The sequence below is a fragment of the Trachemys scripta genome, chromosome 11 (assembly GCF_013100865.1).
Source record: "Trachemys scripta elegans isolate TJP31775 chromosome 11, CAS_Tse_1.0, whole genome shotgun sequence".
NCBI classification, from domain to species: Eukaryota; Metazoa; Chordata; order Testudines; family Emydidae; genus Trachemys; species Trachemys scripta.
Genome location: NC_048308.1, coordinates 68,843,215 through 68,863,250, shown reverse-complemented (window position 1 = coordinate 68,863,250; position 20,036 = coordinate 68,843,215). Strand labels below are relative to the sequence as shown.

Genomic DNA, 20,036 nt, shown 5'->3' with positions numbered 1-20,036 from the left:
AGCAACGCAGCCTAGGAGAGAAGGCATGCATGTGAGGAAGCAGTCAACTGCTAAGCACTTACTTTGCAATAGAGTGGGGTCTTCTCCTGCAGAGAGAGGAAGCCCCCTCTGTTTTCTCAGCATTTTGTTCCGAGCTCCTCTTCCATGCCTCTCCTCCCAGTTCCTGCTTTGCTAGAGGCAGGAAGACACTTTGGAAATTCCTTGCTGCTAGCCCATTCTTCTTACCCTCTCTTCCCCCCCCTCCTTTCCAGTCCACAGTTTTTAAAAATTGTAAATGCCTCCTTCCTCACCCTTCCAACCAAATGTCTTTGTTCCATTGCTTTTCCCTACCAAAACACTGCATTGCAAATTCCAATAAAACCAGGTGATAATTTATCGAATACTGAAACATATTGTCTTGAATAGCTTTCTTTAAAGAAAATCTGCAGCATAGTTTATGATGAGGTTGCAGCTTTGCTTGTATGAGACATGTTCCCTACATACTGAATCACTAAGTTAATGACACATCCTGGGATACTACGGGAGATGCATGTAAAGCCAGTTTTAGGAGGTGTTGAAGGGTTGGGGGTTTACCTCACTTTCTTGGAACCAACGCATTATCCCTCTCACAGGCTGGCAAGGCTGAACAACTCATGCTGAGATAGCCAGGTTACAAGTTGTTAAACATTAGTAAATTTGTTGCCTTAAATATGCAGCCATAAATGGCAAAATAAATGTGACAGACACAGTGTGCTAAGCTTTGAGTTATCAAATATATAAAATATAGTGAGAGCTGAGACTGTTTCAGATAAAACATTATCTATGACAGTGGAGGTGTATTGTTTACGTATTTTTGTAAAGTTGGGGGATATCGGTTGGGAGATAAAAATACATTTTTTATATCGGTTGAGGGATAAAAATACATTTTAAAACGCTGTATTTTGGCTGGTACATGAAATAGGCATGATAGTGATTTCCTGATGCAATAAACCACCTCCCACTTTTTGTAGCATTTCTAATACAACCTTGCAACATTCCATTCACCTACTTACTTGGGGTGAATAATTTTAGATAATGGGTGACTAGAATATTTTTTTTTTTTCTTATCAGTTTAATAAGATGGAGCTCGTAGATTTTATGCCTGGGCTGGTGAATTCTCAGGGCAAGTTCTCCAGGCTTATCTCTCATATATTGTATTGACTAAACAATGAATTGTAAATTCCCATACTAACACTATTTCTGCTTCCAAAGTGCATGTTATTTCCTTATCTTGCTTTCTGGTTTCTCTACTTAGGGCATTTGAGGAGGGGAAAGGAGGTTGGACATAGAAGTGAATGTATGGAGGGCGAGTAGGAATGGTGCCAGCAATATTAAGCTTTTACCTGGATCTGTGTCAGGTATATAAACTTGCATTCCTGATAGAAAAAAGAGAGCCAAATGATGCAGTAGAAGTGAGTCTGGACTCTTAAATGAGTATTGTATGCTCCAGCATGCAAGCACACAACACAATCAAGTTCATGAAGCAAAATAATTGTGTCTTAAACAATTTTGCTGTTTCTGCCCTCTCATCCTACCTACTCTGTCCCCCTCCTTTACAATCCCCGGTATTTATGTTTCCATAATAGTGATCTGATGTGGCTAGCAGAGTAATTTATATAATTGGACATTATCTTGAGAAGCAAGCACCTAATTAGATCAGAATAAACTGAGGGTTGAGTTTTGTTCCATTTCTCATAAACTTTGGCTCATATACAGTATCAGAAACATGGCCCAGTTTTCATTATTCACACTAAAGTGGATTAGAGTTCTGTGATGATGGAGACATACTAAAGTTAGGAAATTGATGGTGCTTTTTGGTCAAGACTTAGTGGATCATCACTTCCTTGACACAGAGGAACAACATGATAATGATTATTCAGTTGTATCAGACCTTTATATAGACAACAAGGCTTTGAGTTTATATCAATAAACAAGGTTCAAATGGATTGGTATTCACTTGAATAAAGGTAAAAGGTGCAAGCACCACCTTATCTAATTTACTGTACTTCTGCTTGTTGTTAGTGTTATTTGTTTATCAATTAGTTTGTAGATGATTATAATCATAATAAATTTTATTTATATAACCCTTTTGCTGATTTTTAAAGTGTTACATAAACAGGACAGGTGAAATATTCTCATGTAAAGCAACCATAAACACATGAAGAGACCTAGGTTTACAATTTATGATTAAAACTCTACTATCTACACAATATACATAGACATAAAATGTAAAAACTTAAATATCTTAGAAACAGTAGCCAATCAGTTGTTTTAATTGTCATATTTGAATTCAGCACATCAAAATACATAATAAATAGTACATTTTATCTCTGAAGCAGACGACGTCTCAAAAATTGTAGACCGGTGTTATTAATCCACCCTGTGCACATGTGTGTTTTTTTTTAAAGTACAGTGCAAGTAGGCTATATTTTGAAGGTCATTGAAGAACAGCTGTGTCCTTCTGCATACTGGGAGAGGCAGCACATGCATTCTCCTGGATCAGGCAAACTAGAGAAGATCCAGACACATCATGTTGTAACATCTCTGAGGAGCTGGCCTTGGCCTGCTCTCTGATCCAGAGAAAAGTATGTTAATGAATTTTGGAAGTCACAGTAAACAAGCAAGCTAATTTTGTTTAAGATTAGGATTTGGCATGCTAGGGCTACATCTGGGGTCTCTAGCACAGGCGAGGTTACCCAGAAAAGGGGTTAACAGGGTTACACGTGAAAAGAAGAAAAATATTTACTAGCAGATGTTTAGTTGCACGTTTATTTTTAGGGATTGGTTCAGTGTCTTTCTCCTGATTAGTTGCTCTTTCTCTCATTTCCTCTCACTCTTATGCAGTTGATTTATTTAAAGGTATGTCAGCACAGGCTGAAATGAAGTACTATGCTTCCTCTTTCTGCTTATTGCTGACCGTTCCAATCATTCATTTTTTAGCTCATTAGCTAACGGGGGATGTGAACAGTGGTCCTCCAGGGGATTGGAATGAGGTTAAGTGATCTACTGCTGACAACTCTGCTCTTGGACTGGCCTTCCTTTGGGAAAATGAAAGCTCAACCAGGACAAGCTGTGGATCCCAGAAATGAAATTGTGACATCAGAGAAACAGTTACAGTATTTATGTCTTAGTGTCATAATTCCTAGGGTGAGCAGGTACAGTGGAGCCAAAACAGTCTTCCAGGAAAATCGTGAGAACTTTCCATTTTCAATTAAATCACTCACACCAAAGGAGAGCTAGCCTGTATTAGGGGAAATACAGCAGGAGAGGATGTCTGAGAGCCTTTCTGGATTTTCACTCAAAAGAGTAATACACCTCTACCCCGATATAACGCTGTCCTCAGGAGCCAAAAAATCTTATTGCGTTATAGGTGAAACGGCGTTATATTGAACGTGCTTTGATCCGCTGAAGTGCGCAGCCCCGCCCGCCCCCCCACCCCCGGAGCGCTGCTTTACCGCGTTATATCAGAATTCGTGTTATATCGGAGTAGAGGTGTAATTCTGAAGTTTTAACATACCGACCCAGGGGAGTTTGGGGAACACACTGCCAGCTCCAGACTATGGTCAGCCAATCAAAGGTAGGCTATAGGATTTGCTATAGGAATACCCAAATGGAATGTCTCACTTGTGCCTCATTTTGCACATTGGTTGTGTTTGGAACCTCACGTGCCATCAGAGGTCAGAAATGAGCTGTCCCAGGGTGTGCTAAACATTTAAAGCCTTTTTATTTGTGTTTGCGCTGATTGCTCTTCCCATGGCTTTCCGCTAGAACCCTCAAGTGGAATTTTGGGAATCTTTAGCCAGGCAGGTCATGTGGTATTCACATGAAAGTTTCTGTGTTATTCATCAGGAATGTACTTAAATGGCTATTGTCTGTCTAGATATATAACAGACTGACACTTGCTATCCAGTATATTCCCCAATAACTACTGTGTCTAGAATTGTTTTTAAATAGTCTTGCAAACTAGAAACAATTATTGACATTGAAGTATCTTCCATTTGAGGATCTCAAGGTGTTTTACAGACTGTAAGGAAAAGATTCTGCCACACTTACCCACCCTGAATTGTATCTTACTTCACAAATAGTCCCACTAATTTCAGTGGGACTACTTATAGATCAGGGCTTTATTCAATGTGAGCAAGGGTGGCAGAATCTGGCCCTAATTAATTGAGACTCAGTACCCATAGGAGGTAGGTGAGTATTATGCCCATGTTACACATTGAAGAGATTGAAGTAAAGTAAAATTAAGTAACCTGCTCAAGGTCACAGAGCAAGCCAATGAGATGACACAGTGGCAGAGTCTAATATAGAATGCAGAACCCTGCTCTTGCAAGTAGACTCTCCCATTTCCTGAATATCTTGGATTACCAGTAACTCTAGCCTTTGCCCAGCCCTGCAACAGATTTACTATGGTTGTACAGAACTCTGCTCGCAGCACACAGTAAGAGTCAGAGAGCGAGACAGTGGCTTGTTTCACTAGGTTATGTAGCAGTAGAAATCTTTGAGGGGGACCGGTTGTGTCCTGCACTTTGCCTTCCCCCCCCAAGCCAACAGGACAGCAAGGGTGGGTGGCCTGTTCCCATCCCCATAGACAGACCCTATTAATGGATTACCCATAATAACCTAACAAGTTTGTGGTCCGTCGTCCTTACTCTTTTTGAAACAGGGTGATAATGTGGTCCCAGTTTGGAGCTTAATGGCTGATTCCTGATTCCCCCAGGCCATCCAAAAATGACAGCTTCTCTTTGTCTGATAAGCCTTTGCATCACTCTCAAGCAGCTTTTTTTCCCCTTTGCATAAGATACACATTTTTAGAAGAGTTAATGTTCCTCTGTAAAAACTGCTTTTGGAGCGTATGTAAATGCTGTGGAGGAAAAATAGACAAACTGTTAAAAAATAGTGTAAACATAACATCCATTCTCATGAATTTTGTAAAACTTTGGCAACCTAAGGCGCTGAAAACTTCCAGCTGATCCTGGCACGTTTAGTTGCTACGTCTGTGCACACTGAGGTATCAGCTCTCGTGGCTCGTACTGAAGTTACGCTCATCTTTAATAAAAACAAAACAAAAATCCTTTTTCTCATTGTTGGATTGTGAGTAGAATAGAAGGTTTGTTCAAAACAGCTTCTTTCTCTGAACAGAGAGCAATTTCTGTTCAAGTCATGATTCCCACAACTGATGCCACAGCTGGGATTGGAACTGGGAAAACCTGTTGCAGAAACAACTACTGGTTGCTGTTGCTGTCAGTCCCCAGTGCCCTTTCAGTCCTTAAATTTAAGATTTAAATGTTTTGTTGTGGAGCAGTTGGGTAAAAGCAGCTTTTGAAAAAGATTGGATGTATGATTTTAAGAGAGATAAATTGACTGTGCCCTGACCTAGGCAGTGGTCCCAAAATAATGCTGTGAAATGCACTTAATCTGGGAGTCCTGCCCATTTTGTAAGAATGAATTATATATTTATAAAATACTTGGTATATTATACATACTTTTATTTTTAACAAATATTAAAACATTTTAAATGAGGCTTTCCAAGTACTGTACCTGTTTACTCCATTGACTTGGAGATGTACAAGACCTGGATAAATAATAGTTTTACAACCAACTGTGGTTAGTTTTTTAAGAGTGCATAGAATACCAAAATGACACAACTCCACAATATGCATAACATTTTAGGCAGTTGGAGCTATGCTATTCCATCCTTCTCACAGCACTGGTACTTGTTGGGTTTGATTTTATTTGTACACAACAGCCCTAGATAAGTGGAGTATTAACCTTCCCTGTCAATGTATGTTTGTGTCACAATTTTAACATTATTCAAAAGTTTTTTTTTTCTCATATTGAATATTTTAAAATAGAATGTACTTTTAAGCAGCAGCATCACAGGATATTTTTCAGCACACAAGATGGTTTCAATATTATTCAGAGTGTGGTGGCCATTTGAAGGATTGTCCAAGCCATAATTTTTGGAATAAATTGAAAAACTTTTTCTTTATGGGGAAAAATGACTATATATTGCATAGTTATAGGTTGAATTGTCATTTGTGTAGAAAAGTGCATGCTTTGGAAAGCTTTGCATGAAAGCATCCAGAGGGGTCAATGTAAGGTCACTCCACATGTACCAGGAAGTGATGCAAAACTAATCCAGATTTGCTGTTGGAACTATCTGTTTACATAAGTATTTAAAAACAGATTAGGGCTAACCTGACACTAGATTACTGGGAGTAGTGTAAACACTGCTGAAAGGTGTAAACAGAGCTTTTCTTTCTGTACTTGAGAGGGAAAAAATGTCACCAGTAAGTAGCTTTCCGGCTATGTGCTGTATGTGGTTTTCACAGGACAGACTGATTACCATACAGATACCTGAAGTATTAGGCAAAGGGCCCCTATAAATGGGAATTTGCCTGTGACCAGATTCCCCCAAAGCACATCAGTGTGTGTTGAAAAGATTTTAATAGAAATTGGAGTTACTTGTAAAATGTGGCATTATCCTACAATTCAACTGTATCTAGGAAGCTTTTGGTGCTTACTTGGTACAGTGAGAGGAAATGATGCTTCGAAGTCCTGAGATTTTCCTTAAAAAACAAAAACCTCCTGAACCTCTGTCCCGTTCTGAAACAAATTGGGATGTTATTGTTCAGTGGCCGAATCTGACAGCCTGAAAAAGCAAGTCAGTATCTTTCAGTCATTTCCCTTTTCTTTCTTTAGATGCAAGCAGGAGTCCGTTTTTTCATGGAAGTGAACTTTGGGGAATTTAGTGCTGCCAATGGCTACGTCTAGGCCCAATGCAGGCAAATTCTGTGCACACTTCCCCTGTGTAGCTTTGCCAGCACATCTCAGTCCTGACCAGGAGCTCCGCTTGGCTGCTCCAGTCTTGGGTCTCTCTTGAGTAGAGATAGCCGGTTTTGCTGCCCTATGCCAAACTGCATGGCACCAAACTTGTTCCACTTGTGACCCAAGGCATGCTTGAGCCTCTGTTTCTGGAGGTGAAAGGCTGGTACATGAACTCAATAGGTAGTGTAGCTCTCTGGCCAGGTACAGCCAGGGGAGAAATGTGTAGATGTCATAAACTTTGTCGCACGTATCCGGCATAAAAGAAACGTTTCTGAGAGAAGCTTTTTTGCTGACATTTACAAGAAGAAAATGTTTTCTTGCTAATTAGCCTCTCTGTATGGCAGTGTGGTTTTGGATTGTTGGTCTCCAAAGGTGACTATATATCACACAAAGGCAATGGAACCAGTTTTTGAATGGCATGTTTCTTTTTGCTTCTCTAGGGAAGAAAAAGAGCGCTGGATACGTGCTAAATATGAACAGAAGCTCTTCCTTGCTCCGCTGCAGTGCCTGGAACTTTCTTTAGGCCAGCATCTGCTACAAGCTACAGCTGATGAGGACTTGAGGACTGTCATCCTGCTCCTGGCCCATGGAACCCGGGAAGAAGTGAATGAGACCTGCGGAGATGGGGATGGGCGCACAGCCCTTCACTTGGCATGTAGGAAAGGAAATGTAGTGTTAGTTCAGCTCTTAATTTGGGTGAGTACCTGCCTTGTGGTGTTGGGTATGCAGTGCTGAGTTACCTTTCACTGGTCCCTATTGTCTAGCAAACATTATTTCAATATGGCCTTTCAGAATATTGCTATGAGCATATTCCAGTGGGGTGCTCAAGGTATCTCCCTCTTTTCCTTAGTCTAAATGTTCCTATTCCATTCAAATGATGGCACTTAAACCTTCTTGGAGATCACTTGCAAAATGTGTCTTTCACCACATCTGTTTACATGTGGTAAAAACTGGAGTGAGACATGGGGAGAGGGATAGGTGCACACACTGTGGAAAATCCGCATAACATGCAATGGTGAGAGATTATTTGCGGGACCGGCAGCAGGTGAGGACCTTCCAGTAGAAAGCTGTAGGTGCGTGAAGCGTGTTTGTCATGTTCAGATTTACAACCCCTTAAAATAAGGAGTGTCTATCTTGAGTATTTCTCTCTGTCCGTCGCATCCCTCCCCTTAAACTCAGGTCTAGCTGTGCTGTTTTCTTTCACTCCATTTTAACGCTTTGTTAGAAGCAGGGTCTCAAATGGCGTCTGTTTTTTTCACAGTATGGCGTGGATGTTATGGCCCGTGATGCCCATGGGAACACAGCGTTAGCCTATGCCAGGCAAGCCACAGGCCAGGAATGCATTGATGTTCTCCTGCAGTATGGCTGCCCTGATGAGCGCTTTGTCCTGATGGCTACTCCCAATTTGTCCAGGAAGAACAATAACAGGAACAACAGCAGTGGAAGAATGCCCACCATCATCTGAGGAACTTATTCATTTCTTCACTGACCTGAGTAACATCCACAGGCCTCATATTGCTCCATTTTCTTCCCAGCTCTGACCTGTGAGTCTTATACCTCCCCATCTCCCTTTTCCCCTCAATCTCTGTCCTCTCCAGAAAAATCACATCTGGACAGTGTGAAGGGACCAGAGGAGAAAAGGGGGCTGCAGAAACCCTTTATTTTAATAAAAGGTCTCGAATAAGGAAAACTGAAAAAGGGAGGGTTTGTGAGAGAGAGTGGTAGTGAGGTCTCTAATTATAGCACATGACATGGGACCATTTTACTAGTTGTCTTCAGGCAGAGGCTCTACAAGTGTTGAAAGAAGGGGTGGAGGGAGAAGAAAGGAGGAGGAAGAGGAGATGAAAGAAGAAATGGTAACTTTCCTTAACTGACAGTTAAGCACATCAGTACATTTCACCTCTACCAAACGGAACACTTGGATTTCATTCTCTTCTCCGAAGAGCTTGACGGCATAAATCAGAAGCAAGCACAGAGTTTGTCAGGTTTGAAGCTCCTATGATGGTATGTGTCAAATCAGTTGTAGCTAATCTGTCCAGGGAGAATACTGGCTTCATTACACTTGTATAGTTGAGTTCTTCCAGCATTACTGCTGTTTAATAGAACATGATTAGTCATCACGGAGAAAAAAGCATATTAGCTGAGGAGGTAGTTACATGGCACGCTTCGGTGATTGCTTGGATGTGATTGCAATATTCTTAGAAGCATCATATTATCTCAGACATGTTCTTTCAAGCCCTTGGAGCCCTCCTTTCTAAATTCACTGTCATAATTTAGTATCTGTTTAATTTTTCAGTCCAAAGAGAGGAAATCGGTTGCTGAGTGTTATTTGACTGCAGTCTCCTTGGTGTAAAAACAAAATGGAAAAAATAAATAAGGATAACTATGAAACACAAAAAGAAATAATGAATACTGCTAAGGAAAAACATTTCAAGTACATTTAGTAAAATAAATAAATGCATTAAAGGCTACTATTTTTTTTCGGTCACAAGAAATACGTTATGTCATTTTGCCAAGTAAGTGTGTTGAGTTTTTTGGTCACTCTTGTGATGCATTGCCTAAATTATACAGATTTTGTATTGTGTCTTTAGATTATATGTATGTAAATCTATTTGAATAAACAAGTTCATAAATATGCATTGATTTTTGTACAGACAAATGACACCTCTGTTAATTTATAAACTATAATGGATGTGAACTAAATAATGTGCAAGTAGTTAGGATCTGAGGTTTACAAATAATTGCACATTGAAAATATTCCCAGCAGTGAACTGTATTTCCATTTGTTTGATGCAAACCTTTGAAGAACATATCAGAATGAGATGATGGCATATTTGGCTTACAAAAAAAAAAGGTGTACAGTATCTGTTAGGAAGAAAAGGAGGATGTCTCTCAGTAGAGTAAACATATTTTACATTAGAAGCTATGATGCTTTCACAGACACACAGCCTTGGGGCGGGAGGGGAGATCAGATTTGTCTAATAGCTAAACTTAATGTCGTTCTCTGAGGTGGGCTTGGCCTGGCTTCTTTGACTCTGAACTTGGCTGCTTTGTGGAGCAACAATGATAATGTGGAAGGAGTTTGGACAGTTCATCCATCTACCGGTTTTAATACTTGATTCAATATTTTGGTAGCACTAGACTGATGCTGGTTTCTGAAGTCTTCTAAAAACTGAAATTGTGGCACAGAGAAGTAGATGGCAAGGTTTCTGGCAAAAAGAGAAGTGATTTTTAAGTGGCATATGGTAATATGAAGGTGGGAGAAGAGTGTATTTCAGGGGAAGTTGAAATCTGATCTGAATCATGTGGCAGAGGAACAAGTGTATGAAGTTGGTCAGGTGCACCACAGCACACTGATTTGCTAATCTACCTGATCTTCATGTATTTCACGAGTTTCTGTACTTCTTGGGGCTCTGTATGTCTGTTCAGGTCAGAATGGGAAGAGAAAATAATAAAATTTATGTGGGCAAAATTGGGGGGAGAAATGTAATATCCCGTGGGTGTCCAAAAGAGGCAGGTTTGGCCCGAAAGCCAGAGTCCCCCAATGATCAGGTGAGAGAAGCCCCAAGAGCTCAAGCAGGTGGACATCGATGTGCTTTTCTGGTCCTTTAGAATTCTGTTTTTATGCTTTGTTGCAATAGGGGCATTTAAAGGGGAATGGAAAAAGCTTTTAATGTTCGTTTTACCAGCCTAAGCCAGCAGCATCATGCGTGCACATGTGCATTCAAAATGATAAAGCTATTTTTGGCTGTTTTGTTTTTTTTTTTAAGTAGTTTGCATAACGGCGCCATCTTTACTCACACACTGCCATCTGGACTTAGATATTGACAGGTATCTTCCTCCAACCTTGGATGACTTCACTGACATCTACAACTGAACATGAAACTGCACACTCAGCATTCTGCTGCTGGGTGTTGGTGATCTTACCATCGGTAGCAGGGGACACAGTAACCTGATCTCCAGTCTCTTGGCAGGCCGGTGAAGTAGGAATTGAGAGTCTGATTTCCAGAAGTGCAAACCAGCCCCCCGCTGTTTAAAATACTTCGTTTTAAAACAAGTTGCCATTTTTAAGCCTATAACACATGCTTTTTCAAAGCTGGTATTCTTCCAAGTTTAAAATGCTTTTCCATTCACCTTTCAATGATCTCTTTAAACCAGTCTTCCTAGCATGAAACATACCAGGGCACTGAGAAATAAGGGGAACCAGGCTAAATTGTAACAAGTGTCTAACACTGTAGAGGTCCATCATATCCTTCTGCGGTAAAGGAAGACATTCAGAAATTGTAGCAAAGGAATCTTTAGAAAAGAAAACTCTACTGTATCATAGGAAGGATGGTTTATCCAGACAAACAGAATATTAACACACTACTTTAGATAAAGCAGTAACACAGTTGTGTTTAAATTAGCACATCATTTTCTTAGACATATTAGTAAGGGATGATCATAGCAGTGTAGACCAGTGCTTTTGTAGAATATGAGATAGCTTACCTCTTTGTAGTGGCATATCCCAAAAGTCAAGGGATGTCTGCAGGGAAAATATACAGCCCATCCACTTGGTGGCCTTCCCAGTCTTTCAAAGAAAATGCCACCCAGACATTGTCCCTGGAGACAATGTAACGCGCACTAGATGTGGAAGGCTTGTCATTGTTTTGATAGATGTGGCTTAGGCCCTGACAAACCTACGTTTTTGTGCTATCTAATATTCATGCCTGTAACCAATTCCCCCCTCACCTCCCATTGAGATGGGAGGAGTAGCAAAGGGGTTAATGAGGCACAAGTTACTTATATGAGCAGATTCAGGTACACTCGTCTCCCAGGAAGTTTGAGTCCTCAGGTACTTATTCAAGGAAGCTTGGTCAGAAATGGCTGGAAAGGGGTAAGGCACTGCTTGGGCCTTTGGTCTTTAGGACTCACACCGTGAGAGGCAATGTGACAAGATCAGGCCAGTGTGAATAACATCCCCTGCTTGTCGCTAGTGCTCTGTCTTGTATAGTATAATATGCACTGTACTTAAAGAAACAACAAAAATCTTCTCGCTTGGTGTTCCAGTCTGTCTCCTAAGTTTAAAACTAAGAAAAGTCTCATGTTTTCGTTTATAAGATAGACCCCATTTTATCTCCTTCACACACTAGGGTACAAGGTGCCCAGAGTTGATGCTTAACAAATATCTCCCAGATATCCAGCAGAGCTAGTCTGACTTTGATCGGCATTAGAAGCTGACATTTTTGACACTAAGCGCTTATAGGTGATGTGGTAGCATTTTGCAGAGGGTGATCCTGACCCCGCCAAGCCATTGAAACACAAAGGAATACAGTAAGACTTCTAGACGTCACAGTAATTTTTTTATGCTGATTCGTCTCTTTTAATCCGTCCACTTCAGTTCCTCACTTTTGCTTTTAGCCCCTCTTCTTGCGATTCTGGAACCCACGTACCAGAATGTTTATGTCCTTTGAACGTGTTAGGAGCAACTTAAAAACCAATTGAAGGCCAGGCAATAAGAAATCCCAATAGAAACATGCTGGGGAGCTAAATCTATTTCTGTTTTCTCAAATAACGGAGATCCATAATGTCACCCATTCAACCCTTTTCCTGCTCCCATTATCTTCTTTCCTATCTCCTCTGCAGTTTATCCACAAGTAATAAGACACTAAAATCAAAGCCATCTTTGCTATTAGCATTGGCATTTCCATTCTATTTATTTTAATCCAATTGCTGTTGAACCATAGAGATGAGCCTGATATGCAACACCTGGGTCTTGATGTTCCCAGAGTTTGGAAGGCTGCATTTCATCTTGTAGACAGAGGGGCCAGATCCAAACTTCAGGAAAGTTTAGGATTTTCCAGATCGGGGGTTTGGTCAGGGCTCCTCTCTGTTTAATCGATTTCAATTTTATTACTAAATGGGGGTAGAAGAATAAATGTATCTTGAAAGTGTTGGTGCATTCGGGTTCACGTGCCATTTAGAAAGCTGTTTAACTATTCGTTGGAAAAGGGAGAAGATTTTTAGGCATTGCTACCTAGGTACAGTGTGTAACTGGTGTGTAAAGATTAATACTGTTTATTTTGCTGTCTCTTTCCCCCACCTCCTTCAATTATACTTTGTAGGGAGCAAAGAGCTTCCCCTTCACTTGATATGAGATTTGCTCATAGGAAGGGGCAGTTGGGTAAAATAGGAAAGAAGTCAGAGAAAGATTGTGAATATATAATGTTAAATACACTCCCCTGAAAATTGTATCTAGCACTACAATGTACCATTACTCATGGGGCTGGCACTGAGGGTCCAATTTGTTGCTATTTTCATCTTTTATATTTGTACAGTGATCAGGAAAGATGAAATAATATGTGGGTCTAATAAAGTAGCTGTAGCTAAGACAAGCACAGATTTCACAAAAGATTTCTAAATAAGTGGATTCCTTCACTACTGTCTTGGGGAGCCGTGTTTGCACCCCAAGAGGGAACATGTGTTCATTCAAGCTATCACTACTCTACTTTGAGAATGCAAATGTAGGGGACCAAATTTTAAGCAGTTTAGCCCTTGCTTGGGAAAACGCTGATAATTCCCTTCATGTTTTATATTAAAGCACCTTTATTTTCCCACAGTGGGCTATTATCGTCATTAGTGTGTGGGATCTCTGACCTTTACTTCATTAGTCTCGGACCCCTGATTTATTTTAACGTCTCTTATTCCATTTTTGTAGATTTGTCATTTAGAAAGGCAATCTTTGGCATTTTATCTGTTTGCTCCACTGTAAAAGCACTCCTGGTCGCAATTCTTTTTGATGAAAGAATAAAATAAATCTCCAGTTTGAAGTTGTGTTTTTCAGATCAGGGTTTTACCTCTTGCATATTGAACTACAAGAAGAAGAATGGTTAAGTAGTTTGAGTTTGAAGGAATCTCCTAGCTGGAAAAGATATAGATTACAGGGCAAATTATAAAAAGCCATAGGCATGTAGATTTGTTATATGACCATGTTCTGTTTGGTTATCATGAACCAGGGTTTTTTTAAATCTTTGGTGCTCCCATCTGATGGAAACTAATCTTTATTTGACTGAGTCCAAGTCACATATTTTAAGCAGAGGAGATAAAGGTTTTCATCAGCAATTAGTAATTTGGGTTGCCTAAATTGAGAATTTCAGAGGGCTGGGTGCTCAACACTTACTGAAAATAAGGCCCTAAGACTGGCCCCCCAAAATCACTAGTTGCTTTTTTGGAAATCATGGCTTTTGTTGTTTTATTTCAGGTGACAGCAATATATGGGTGAATTTGTTCCCTATACTTGTCCTCTGAGCATTTTAGAGACTTGTTTAATGGGCCGATAAAACATTTAAAGATGTTTATATTGAACATGTTTAGCTTTCTTATTTACATCTAACATTTCTGGCACATCCACACGACAAAGGTGAGATTCACTGACTCTCAAAACTTTAGTCGTCTCTCTCCTCTCTTGGCCACCAACCTGTGGGTGTTTGTATTGAACACCTCCTGCTCATAGTTCTAACAGCTGAGGTTTTGTCAGTGCTCCAGAGGTAGTCATTTTCAATATAGTGTGTATGTTAGATTAAAATGTGAGGGAGAAAGGGGTGTCGGGTGTTATAAAGCTTTTATTGGCATGAGTTTGGAATGACTGTATCATTGACCAGCAGTGATTACACCATCAGGTACATTGTGTGCCGCATATTTTACAGAAAAACTGATCAATGATTTCCGGTTTCTGCGAATACCAATGGTACAATTTTTCTTGTATCCTTCCACCTTTAAAGCCAAGTTATCTAAGTTAAGGTGGAGGATGGGAAAAATGAATACGTTTTAGAAACCTCTTAAAAATTATCTAAAACTTTTTATAAGTCATAATATTGTCGCTTTAGTCTGAAATCTTGTGTCTTGTCACAGCTATAAACAGATACTCTATCTGATTAGAAAATTGGGTCTGTCCTTGCTCCTCTCCAGTAGTATTTAATCTTTTCCTAGTCCTGATGGACCACAAGATATGGGACCTTAAACCTGCCACTGGTGGAGGACTTAATATTGCCCAGCCTGTAGATAAGGCCAGTGTAATTCTCAAAACTAATTCCACAGTTAGGGTGGGGGGAAATGTGTGGCAGGAAATGTGTGGCAGGTTCATTATGGGGGGGGCCAGGGTATACAAATGTAATGGTGGTGGTTTGGCGAGCAGCTCAGTGTTTTGGAATCTTAGAATGAGACCCAGTAGAGTTGGATTATTACTGGGCAGAGTGCAAGAGAAATTGGCAAAGTTGCAAGATAAAGGTAATGGATGGATACTACTAAATGTATGATCTACAAATATTTTGCAGTCTGTGTATGCATATGTTAATATATATATATATGCTATATATAACACATGCAATATAATTTTATATATAGTGTGTGTACATATATTTACATATATGCAAATCTATAGTGAGTGCCAGGTTTTCAGTTAGGTGTACATAACTGCACATTTTCACATGCCTAATTTATGTGCATGAATATGTGCATGCATGAAGCAGGTGTTTGCGAGCATAAATGAGGCATGCACAGATAGATGCACGGAACTGTGGATGTCCAGTCAACAGTAGACGCTGTCTATGTAGATATAATTATGCAGAAAGAGACACACAGTAGTACTTTTGGGTGCCCACTGAATGTATGGGGTTCTTAGTTCAGATGATGGTGGGGCAGGCAACTGGTTGTGAGCGTGGATTCAGCTCATTCAGAAAACTCCTTCAAACTAAAGGCGCACACAGTGTCTTTATCGAAAAAACCCAAACTCACCACATGTCGCGGGATAGGCCAACTCTACCGTGATTAAAAATGGCATAGTCAGCCCGCGTGGTTAACCACTGTGTTCTAGGCAGCCATAATGGTGTGTTTATATTCTATGAAAGATGAGTAAAATGTTAGGGTGGGAAAGGGATGCAGAAGTTGAGAGGGACTCGCCAGTCAGAAGCCCATTTTGATATATATAATTATGGGGAAAGTGCTGAGAACTTCAGCTGACTGGCTGAATTGAACTCTGAGAATGACAGTCTGACCTTCTGCAGCTGTTTTAAATAAATGCCATTTGACGTCTTACTGCCACTTATATAATGTGTGTGTATATATATATATATATATAGGATAGTTCAGGAATCCACTCTGAGGAAGATGTTTAAAAGAGCACTGTCCAGGTTGATCGTTCCCTTAGACCTCTCCCTGCCCTTCCCTTCACATGTTCGTTAGCTAAATTGTGGCAGTATATTAGTTTCTGAAGAGATTGTAAGCATCGACTCTAGGGTATGTTAGGCACTGCATAATAGTGGGCAGTCCATAAATATTAGATCATGATTCATACCATTGCAGTTTATAATCGTGGTAGGGAAATAAGTTAGAGAGCTCAAACCTGATAAGGTAAAGATGCCAGTTCTCTGCAGTGAAGGGAGGTATGTTGGAAAACACAGCTGTGGGGGTGTAATATTTTTTTAAACTTTTTCCCCCTTCTTGTACCTGAACATCTTCTAGGACAGGATAATTCTTTAAAATGACTGATGTATTCCAGGCTTGAATTGGATTCAAGATGCACACTGCAGCTCCACACTGCGTCCACTGGAGTCATTTTGCCAATCCACAGATAAAGTCTGGCTAAAGTGTCCTCCAAAGCACAGCCCTCTCCTCTGTGGAAATACAAGGCTTCCTGAGCCACAGAATGAGGGACACAAATTGGTCCAGTCAACTTTATTTTTGTTAGGCTAAAGAAAACGTCAAGATAGTTTTTAATTGTTACACGGTTTGTACAGACTGCACAAAGGGAGAGGGAATATGTGGACTGATTGTCTTTTTAAACACTTGTTAGGGAGTTGTGCTGTGTAGAAAAGATTCGATAGATCTTTGTCGTTTCTCACTTCGTCTCTCCTAGGTTTCATGTTTGCTGTGAGCCCAATCCTGCAGCCTTTACTATGGCAATCCTCCCGTTGGCTCCAGTGGGATTTAAGCACGACCTTAGGTACTTCGCTGAATCAGAGCCTGAATAAGGGCTGCAGGATCAGGCTGTAAATCACAAAGGGCTAAATTCTGGACTCATTGAAGTCAAGGGGAGTTTTGCCACTGAGATCAGAATTTAGCATTCAAGCCAGCCAGCATGGCTTTTAAGATTCCTTTATTTTGGAAGTCCCATTGATCACCCGTTTGTGGTGGTTAAATTTTTGTGGTTTATACCTGCCTGAATGCAAACCGTAGATTTCTAAACTGTTTTACCGTTCTGTCCCATTCAGCCGTCAAACCCTTTAGTTTCCCTGCATTGTCACATTGGCATGTTTCTTAAAGTGGGGTTTGGGGGAGTGGGGGAGGGAACCGGTGAATGGTGATGCCCAAGAAATGTTTCTTGGGTAGAGGCAGGAAATGCCTAGCACACGACAGACTTTATAGTGTGGTTTTTTTCTGTTTCTGTAAATAGTCATGTATAAATGATGACAAAGCAGTGTGGAAATTATTAAAAGAAAAAAAAAGTCTCTTCTGTTGTTGTTTTTATATTACCTCATTCAGCAAGTTTGTTTTACAATGACGCAATGATGCTTTATTTATATTGTTTGTACTGTAATTAAAACAATTGACAGACATTTCACTTTGCTTGTTGTTTCATATGATCTTGTTTTGATTAAATATGCCAGTTTGTATTATGTTTCCCCTCAACCCGTGCTCCACCTTGAGATTTTTGTGTCAGCTGTACAGTATTCTGAGTTTTTAAAAAAAATGTAAAGTAATGCAGAGAGGGACTGCCATACTGTATAGGTCTCTTTCTAATAAAGACAACAAAACATATCTCTCCTGGCTTTGGTTCTTTGCCTTAGTCTTCACCACAGAGGATGTTGGGAGATAACTACTCAGAACACCTGTCAGGCATGGTCCAAATATACTCAATCTTCTCTCCGCATCAGGAGCTGGAGTAGATTGCCTCTTGAGGGCCCTTCCAGCCCTACATATCCAAGATTCTACTTTTTCCTGTTATGAATGATATGAGGTGCTTGAATTTTATTAGAATTCTTTGGAAGGGTCAGTTAAAGTAGCACATAAACGGACAACTGGTTGACATAATTTATGTTGAAAGTCCTTTGACAAGATTCCTCACAAAGGCTATTGAAGAAGCTAAGTACGCCTGGGGTGAAAGGCATGGCTCAAAAACTATCTAAGTAGTAAGTGGTGAGTTTTCATCACAACAAAAAGTTAAAAGCATAGGACCACAAGGTTCCTTACTGGGACCAGTCTGTTTGTTGTTTTCATTAATGCTCTGCATTGCGGGCAGGCAGTGAGGCAGCAAAACTTGCAGATGACACAAAATTATTTGATTAGTCAAGTCAATGGATGACTATGAAGACCTAATCGAACTAGGTGGATGGGGCAACGCCGTAGCAGATTAAATTCAATATTAATGAATGCAAAATAATGCAAGTTGGAAGGAAAAACTGGAATTACTCATGCACTTTACTGGGCAATAAGTTAACTATCAACTCAGGAAAGGGACCTGGAAGTCATTGTGGACAGCTCAAAGACGACTTCTGTTCAATGCGCCACTGTGGTGGAAAAATCCAGTAAAATATTAAGATGCATAAAGAAAGGGGTGGAGAATAGCATGGGAAATATAATGCCATTATATAAATCAATGGCTCATCCTTATCTGGAATACTCTGTTCATTACCAATTATCCCATCTTAAAAAGGATATCACAGAAAGAGAGGGGGCCCAGAGATGAGCCAGGAGAATGGTTAAGGACATGGAGAAGCTCTCGTGTGAAGGGAAATTGAAAAGATTGGGGTTGTTTACCTTAGACGAAAAAAGAAGAGACATGATGAAATTATTCAAAATAATGACTGGTATAAAGAAGGCGACATGTAGTATCCATGTCTCCTGTCAGTTGTCATACATTGGTCTAATTTCAGTTGTTGGGTTTTGTGTGCGGGTGCTGAGTGGTGGTGGTGCCTTGTGATATGCAAAAAGGTCAGACTAGATAATCTAGTCTTAAGATGTATGATTCTAAGGTGGATTTCTTTTCTCCCAGTGTTGTAACAAAAGACTAAATTGAAAGCCATCAAATTCAAAACTGATAGACATTTTCACACAGCACATAGTTAAGCTGTGGAACTCATTGTCGCATGATATTAATGAAGCCAAAAGCTTAGCAAGATTCAAAAAGAGATTGGACATTTATATGGATATCAAAACTATCCAGAATTGTAGTAAATAAATACTAAAAAAAAAAAGTTTTAAAAGGGATATAAAATTATATGCTTCAGAGTTTACACCAATCCCTAACCATTTCTGGTGTTAGGTCAGTGTGCCATGTGGGGGAGGAGAGCAGATTATCCCTCTTCCCAACCTGCAGGCTTTCTTGCACCTTCCTCTGAATCATCTGGAAGTGGCCACTGTTGGAAACTGGATACTGAACTAGAGGGACCATGAGTCTGATCCACTATGGAGAGTCCTGTGTTACCATGAGTTGCTTTACTCAGTTACAGAACGCAGACAAAGGCCTCATGACAATGAGGCAAGTACTACATCCCCTTCCTTAAAGACGTCATGAGACCCCTGACTGGGTGAATCTGCAGCCCGGCTGCCAAGGGGCCTGGTTTTTAAATCAAGCCCACCTCACATGTTACAAATCCTGGGAGGAGGCCGTCGGAGAAGAGATGTTCATCAAGATTCCTCCACATCATCGCTTTGAGAGGGTGCGGTTTGCCCCCAGCAGCAAATGGAGCAGATCCCTTCTCCAAATCTGGAGAATCCCTATGGGTATGTCTACACAGCGAAAAAAAACAACAAATCTCACGGCTGGCCTGGGCCAGCCAACTCAGGCTCTCAGGGCTAAGGTTGCGGGGCTGTTTTATTGCTGGGCAGACTTCTAGGCTCGAGCTGCAGCCCAAGCTCCAGGACCCTCCCACGCCCACAGGGTCCTAGAGTTTTGGATTGACCAAAACCTGAACTATCAGGAAGCATGGTCAGATCCAGGCTCCAAGTCTGAAATACGAAGATGTTGGGATTGGAGGGTTTGTTTTTGGTCTCTCCATGGTTTAGAACTTCAGGTACAACAGAACTCTGGAAGAACAGGCTAAAAGAGAGAAAATAGAAACTGGGGAAGACTGAGGGGTTGAGTTTACCAGATTAAATGTGAAACCTCCTGTCTTCCTAAAGAAACACAACTGTTGACTATGTGACAGTCC

General features: G+C 40.4%; 1 protein-coding gene across 5 annotated transcripts in view; it reads left to right on the top strand.

The window, feature by feature from the left end:
- AGAP1 (ArfGAP with GTPase domain, ankyrin repeat and PH domain 1) overlaps positions 1 to 9,482 on the top strand; it is a 641,433-nt gene extending 631,951 nt beyond the window's left edge. For all 5 annotated transcript variants that reach the window (XM_034785592.1, XM_034785589.1, XM_034785590.1 and 2 more), the window contains 2 exons: positions 7,290 to 7,545; positions 8,111 to 9,482. In XM_034785592.1, the coding sequence (XP_034641483.1) occupies positions 7,290 to 7,545; positions 8,111 to 8,314 (460 nt within the window). In that variant the 3' untranslated portion in view covers positions 8,315 to 9,482. The remainder of the gene's footprint in view (positions 1 to 7,289; positions 7,546 to 8,110) is intronic.
- Positions 9,483 to 20,036: the final 10,554 nt, after the last annotated feature.